Below are 6,508 nucleotides of genomic sequence, written 5' to 3'. Positions count from 1 at the left end.
CGCAGGGCGGTCCCTCTTGGACCTCATCTAGGACTGACACGCGTCGGGACTGGGTCTGGGGACGAAACACGCGGGCTCACAACGCAAATCATTCAGGCTGATGCCGACGCGGCGGAAAACTACTTCGAGTAGCTGCGTGAACTCAGGAGTCCGCGCCGGGCCAAGCGCTCGAGCGACGACACGCCCGATCGTGTCCACAGCGGCCTCGTTTTCCAGGCCAACGGTCTGCGGCTCCCGAAGTCCACGCGTCCGAAACGAGGCCGGGGGTCAGCGCCAGCGGCCCCGGGGTCCCTGCGGGGGCCGCACCGCGTTCCCGCCGTGGCCGCGGCGCCGCCCCCGCCTCCCCGCCCCCTCCCCGCCCCCTCCGCCGGCTCCGGCTCCGCGCGCCGGGCTGGAAACCCAGGACAAGTGTGACACCTACCTGTGAAAGGGGGGAACCGTCCCCTCGCTCGTGCCGCGGCCCCGCGGGCGTCTGTCCACGGACGTGACCGCAAGCGGGGAGGAAGGGGTCGGCGCCCCGAGTGCGGGGGAGCAGAGGAGCCGGCGACGCGGGCAAGCCCTCCCCCTGGCACCCCCTGACGCTCCCCGCCCGGCATTAGCCCGCAGCACCTTTGAAATAGTAATAAGGGCTAAATCCGGCATAAAATCGAACTCATTAGCAGAGTTCACCAGCTGATTGCTTTGCATAAAACACGACACTGATTGGGAGTAATTAGGTTAAGCGCCGGCGCTGGGGTGGTGCGCGTCTCTGGCTGGCTCTGCCATCTTGGGTCCCTTCTGGGCGCGCGCTCTGCTCTCTCGGGTTCCTCCGGGGTCCGGTGCGCCCCAGGCCACCCGCGCCGGTGGTGAGCCCGACGTGCATTCGGGGCAGGGCTCACGGCCCGGTGGCCGTTTTTCCCCTGGCTCCCTGATGCTCCGTAGGACCCCTTCACTCCCCGCTTCGGAAAAAAAAAAGTTGCCAAGTTTGCACCTTTTGACCAAGGCAAAGGACAGTTTATTGAGGCTTCTAAAAAGTAATGAGTGGCTCTGAATATGTTAAAATCTCTTTTAATTAAATAGTTTGCGTTTTACAAAGGCGGCTGCAGTTTATTTTACTTTTTTAAATCTAAGAGTATAACCTGTTTCCTTTCTGTAATAATACTTTAGCTCATACCCAGAAAAATCGATAGGTGTAAAAAATTAAATTAAACTTGTATTTTTTTAAACTATGAAACAGTTTTTTTTTGGGGGGGGCGAGGGCAGAAACACAAATGTATATATTTATATTACAAAAAAAACATTAAATGCCTGTACAGGTGTCTTGATTTCATAATTTACTTCAAAGATATGGAATTATCAATTTAAATACAAAAATGCTACATTAAATATACAGAATAGATTTAATACAAATCCTTTTTTTTTTTTTTTTAGTTTTTCGGTTGGGTAAGACATGTGTGTGTGTGTGTGTGTGTGGAGATTGCGTTTTTATGCCAGCCATCTCCATAGACTATAAACTTTTGATAGGAGGGGTAGTTTATCTCTCTCTCTCTCTTTTTCGGTGATGGAAAAATAACTGCCAAGGCCATGTTTTTAATAAATTAGAGGAGTCCAGGCCCGGAGCAGCCCGCGTTAAATGTCCGACATACCTTTCTTCAGTTCATAGGCAGAGTCTTTGCACAGGTCTAGCTGCGACGCGCTCCGCAACACTTTCGGGTCCTTAGCCAAAGCGTCCGCTCGGTTCAACACCGTCTGGTTTAATCCATTGAAATGCGAGCCCGGGCCGGTGGCGGGGCCTGGCCCGGGCCCCGGGTGGCCGTGGAGGTGTCCGAAGGAGCCATAGTTCGTGTAGCCGGGATAGAAGGGCGCGGTGTAGTAGAGGGGCCGGGACAGCACCGCGCCGCCCGGGAACGGACACTGCGCCGAGGGCGAGCGCGGCGGCGGCGCCGGGGCCGGCGATGCGCGGCTGCCTCCCAGGCCTTGCCCGGCTACGGGCCCGGGGCACGGCGGGCACGGCGAGCCCTCGCCCCCGCCGCCCCCGTCCTTGACCTTGTCCGAGGATGTGGCGATCTCAGCCAGAGACCACAGTTTGGGCTTGGCGAGCACGGCGGGCGGCGGCGGCGGCGGCGGCGGTGGCGGCGAGTGGATGACCGAGGGCCCGCCGGGACCCGGGGGCAGCTCTCCCGCGGCCGGGTGCGGGCCGGGCGCCGGCGCGCCCGCCGGGTAGTGAGGGGCCGGGTCCTCCGCCAGCCGCGCGGCCGCCGGCCCAGCCGGGGAGGGCCCGCCGACGCGGGGGGGCCCCGGCAGGGTGTCGTGGCGGCCCTCGCAGGGCGGCTCCTTAAAATCCGAGTCGCTGAGGCTGCCCTCGGTCTCCTTGCCGGCGGGGGTGGGCGGCCCCTGCAGCCGCTCGCAGCCCGAAGCCGCCTTCTGCTCTGCTCCTCCTGTGGGCGAAATCCGGCTGTCAGAGGCGCCGAGGCCGCGCCGCCCGGGGCCCTGGGGTCCTGCTCGCGGACGCAGAGGCCGCCCCCGGCCTCCCCCAGTCCCCAGCCCCCGGGGCCCCGCGTGCGCCCCCTCCAGGACCCCCTTGTCCTTCTCACGCCCGCTCCCCGTCCTCTCTCCCGTGCGCACCAACCTGCTTCGGGGCCCTCGGGGTCGCCCTTGTCCTCGGCCTTCTGGGGCTCGTCCTCGTCGTTCTTCTCCAGGTCGATGTTCTCCTCTTCCTCTTCGTCCTCGCTGCGGTTCCGCGGCGTCCACGTCATCTTGTTCTCCTTCTTGAGGCGCCGGCGCGCGTTGGCGAACCAGGTGGACACCTGGGTGAGGGTCATCTTGGTGATGATGGCCAGCATGATCTTCTCGCCCTTGGTGGGGTAGGGGTTCTTGCGGTGCTCGTTGAGCCAGGCCTTGAGCGTGGCGGTGGCGTCCCGCGTGGCGTTCTTCCGGTACGCGGGATCCCCGTACGGGTACGAGCCCAGGGGCGCGGCGTACGGGTGGTAGCCCAAGGAGCCCGCCATGCCCGGAGTGTGGTCGTAGGGAGAGCCCTGCGGGGTACGGGCGGAGAGGAGGTGAGTGTCCCCGCGAGATGACGGACTCGCACTTGCACGGCGCCCCCCGGGGTCTCGCGGGCAGCGCGAGGCCGGAGCTCTGGCTACCTCTCCCCCCCCACCACCACGGGGGCAGGGCTCGCCGGGTCCCACACGGGAGAGACCCCTCCCCCTCGCTGGAAGGTCGCGGGGAACCCCAATTCCGGAGTCCAGCCCTTGCCGGGCCCCTGAAGCTGAGCGGGCCTCGGCGCCCCACCCTGCGGGCCCCCGCGTGCCAGGACACGTCCGTAGCCCGGTGCGCAGGGGTGGCCACCGCGGCCCGGTCCTCCGTGCGGACAGAGGCCTGGCCAGCGGCGGAGAATGCGCGGCGCGCCCGGGGAGGCCGCATGTTGGGCGCAGCAGGGGAAGAACAAGGGCAGTCAAGGCATTTTATTATTAATAATTATTCTTTTTAATCGGCAAAAAAACCCTCAAAACCCTCAAACGGAAAGCTGAGCTCTATCCCCGCACTGCCACCTCCAAAACGGCTAACCCCACACGCCGCAGCCACCGCGCTTTTCCAGAAAGTGCACCCGGCCGAAAAATCCCGGATGCACCGCAGCTCGGCCGACTTTTCAGAAATTTAATACCTCCAAATCGGATTGCGAAGATAGGATTACGGATTTGCAACATTTTGGAGGATTAATTAAAGGCGAGGCCAACCACATTTACATAGACTCAGCACGCTCCTGCTCGGGTTTCGGGTCCATTTCTTTGGAGTAACTTTTCCCAAATGGCCAAAAAAAAAAAAAAAACCCACCCAAAATTAATTAATTAATTCCATAAAATTGCAGGGCGGCCTGGAGCTCACGTTAGACCCGAACGCGGCCCTTTAATTGCAAAGACCTCTCCTCCCACCCCCACCCCCACCCCCAAACACCCGCGATCCGAGCGAGACGCGGCTTCTCTCCCTAGCAAGTCCTGAGCCCGAGGCCCGGGCGAGGCCGAGCGAGACAATCGCCCAAGTTTGCTGGGGCCGCGAGGCTCGGCGGGGCAGTTCGGCGGCGGCGGCGCCCAGGCCCGTGTCCCCCGGCGTCCCCGCCGCCCGGCCGCCCTCGTCCGCCGCTGGCCGTCCTCTGCGCCCCGGCGCGGCTCCCCGCTCACTCACCACGTACGAGGAGAAGGCGGCGGCGGCTGCAGCCGCGGGGTCGGCGCCGTACTGGAGGTGCGAGTTGTAGCCCGGCGAGGGCGCCGTGAAGGCAGTGGAGCCGGCGTAGGGCGAGAACGCGGAGCCCGAAGACGAGCGGCCGAGCTCATCCGTGCGGGGCCCCGAGATGACGCTGGTGCTGTACGCCGGGCACGAGTAGAGCGCCAGCGAGGCGGACGGCTGGTACAAGTAGCCCTGCGGATAGGACATGGCCACACACGGGCATGGGGCGCGCCGCGCCGCGGCCGCCAACCAGCCGGGCGGCGCCCTGCGAGGGCGAGCGGGAGGGCACCTGGCCTCTGGCCGCCCCGGGCCGCCGCTCCTCGGGACCCGGCTCTCGGGCCCGCGGCGCCTTCCTCGCTGGCTTCCCGCGCGCCTTCGGCTGCCACCGCCGCGCCCGCTCTGCGCGCCTCGCTCGCCCCGGCTGGGCTTTTTCCCCCTCCCCTCCCTTGCTGCTTTCTCTCTCTCTCTTTTTTTTTTTCTCCCCCCCCCCCTCGCTCTTTGCACCGGGGGGCTCTGCTTTTGGCTTCGCAAAGGTCCTGCCAAGATGCTAAGTTGGAAATTGAGGATTCTGACGCCTTGTGCGCGCTCGAAGCTCCTCCTTCCCGGGGTGTAGTCGGTGGGAGGACTGGCAGGAGCCTCGGGGCGGCCGCAGCCAACCCGGCCGCCAGGCGCGCCTCGCCCTCTCCCTCTTCCTCCCCGGCTCGGTCTCCCGCTCGCTGGCGCGCCCCTCGCCCCTCCCTCGCGCCCGCCTCCCCTCCGCGGCCCCCCTCTCCCCTCCCCCCGGTCTCCCCCCCCCCCTTTTCCCCTCCCCGCTCTCTCCCTCTCTTTTCTCTCAGACTCTCGAGCGCCGGCCCCAGGATGACAATCGCATCCCGGGAGCGCCGAGCCCTTCCAACTTTCCTCCCCTGCTAACTCGAGGCGGAGCGGCGGTCCTGACGCGCGGCCGCGGCTCCCCGAGAGCGGCCCGGGCCGCCCCGGAGCACAAAGGCGCCGCCGAGGCCGCTCGGCGCCCTCCTCGCCTCGGCCAGTCGCCGACTTCGCGGACTGCCGGTTCCCGGGGAGGCCGGGTTCCCGGGAGGTTCGTCGCCCGCCCCTCGCCGGCTTCTCCCCAAGCTGCGGGGCTCGAGGGCGAGCCGGGGACCCGGCACGCAGGTCCCTGGCAGAGACGGATGGATGCCCGCGCCCGGGGCGCAGGGACTCCGCAACGCTTTGCCCTCTGCGCCAGCAGCAGCAGCAGGTGGGCGAGCGCCAGGCCTCGGACGTGGGCACGTCCTCGGCGCGGTCTTCCAGCCCCCGATCCCCACCGGCCGGCCAAGGAGGAGACGCTGGAGGCCCGGGACGGCGGGGTCGCCCGTCTCCGGCGCAGCGGTGGTGGGAACAGGGGCGCTACAGCCCAGAGGTCTCCGGCCGCCCGCGCCCCGACCCGCGCCCCGCAGCCTTTCTTTCTTTCTCTCGGGGCCTGCCTTCGGCGGCTCGCCCCGCCAGGTCGGTGGCGGTGCAGGGTGCGGGCCCCCCGCCCCTTTTGTTCCACGAAGTCGCCTTCCCCTTCGCACGCACCCGCGCACCCGCCCAAGCGCCACGGCAAACACTCGGCCGAGCAGTGCCCAACCCAGCCACTGTTTGCTCAGCGAGGCGCTGGCGAGGCGGAGGCACACACAGCCGAGGCGCAGGCACGGCCCCTGCCCACCACAGAGCCTGGCCCACAAGTCGCCGACGCGCCGGGGTGGGCAGGGGGCGCAGGGGACCCGGCCCCGCGGCGGGCACGCCGCCAGAGCTCCGGGGACCGGGCACTTCGTGGCCTTTCACAGCTGGGGCCGCGCGTGACCCAAGCCAAACTGTACCCGAAGTTCCTCGCAATGACTTCGACGTGCGAGGTTCACTTTATTCGCGGAGCTCCAGCCCCCACGCTCCCACGCACCCACCCAGCCCACTGCCACCCGCTCGGCGCCGCGCCTCCACGCACGCGCGCTGGCCCCTCCCCTCCGCCCGCTCCCGGCTCCCAGGCTCCGCCCCTCACCTTCCCCCGCCCCCCAGCGGACCGAGCCTGGCCGCCTGCATTCCCCAAGAACCTCTCGGGCCGCCCAGCCCCTTTCCTTACACTGCCTCCACCTGTGATTGGACGCTGGCTCCCCTTGGCTCCGCCCCCCCAGCGGCCGGGCCCGCTTCCCTCCCTGTCCCAGCGCCCAACAGGCGGGGCTGGGCGGGGCTTCGGTGGCGCTATTGTCATGGAGACGGGAAGCCGGCCGCAGCGGCGGCGGGGACCTCGCGGGCCTAGGGGGGCTGCTAGCGGGGCCGGGACTGA

General features: G+C 66.7%; 1 protein-coding gene across 1 annotated transcript; it reads right to left on the bottom strand.

Annotated features, from left to right (window-relative positions):
* Positions 1-956: 956 nt before the first annotated feature.
* On the bottom strand, positions 957-4,477 carry IRX5 (iroquois homeobox 5). Its single transcript, XM_062176418.1, has 3 exons — positions 4,165-4,477; positions 2,609-3,014; positions 957-2,417 (listed from the first exon to the last, which is right to left on the bottom strand). The coding sequence occupies exons 1-3, from the start codon at positions 4,411-4,413 to the stop codon at positions 1,609-1,611; spliced, it is 1,464 nt and encodes a 487-aa protein (XP_062032402.1). The 5' UTR covers positions 4,414-4,477; the 3' UTR covers positions 957-1,608.
* Positions 4,478-6,508: the final 2,031 nt, after the last annotated feature.

The sequence above is a fragment of the Lepus europaeus genome, chromosome 19, assembly GCF_033115175.1.
Source record: "Lepus europaeus isolate LE1 chromosome 19, mLepTim1.pri, whole genome shotgun sequence".
Classification (NCBI taxonomy): Eukaryota; Metazoa; Chordata; class Mammalia; order Lagomorpha; family Leporidae; genus Lepus; species Lepus europaeus.
Note: the sequence above shows the minus strand (reverse complement) of the source record. Positions and strands in the feature narration are given on the sequence as shown.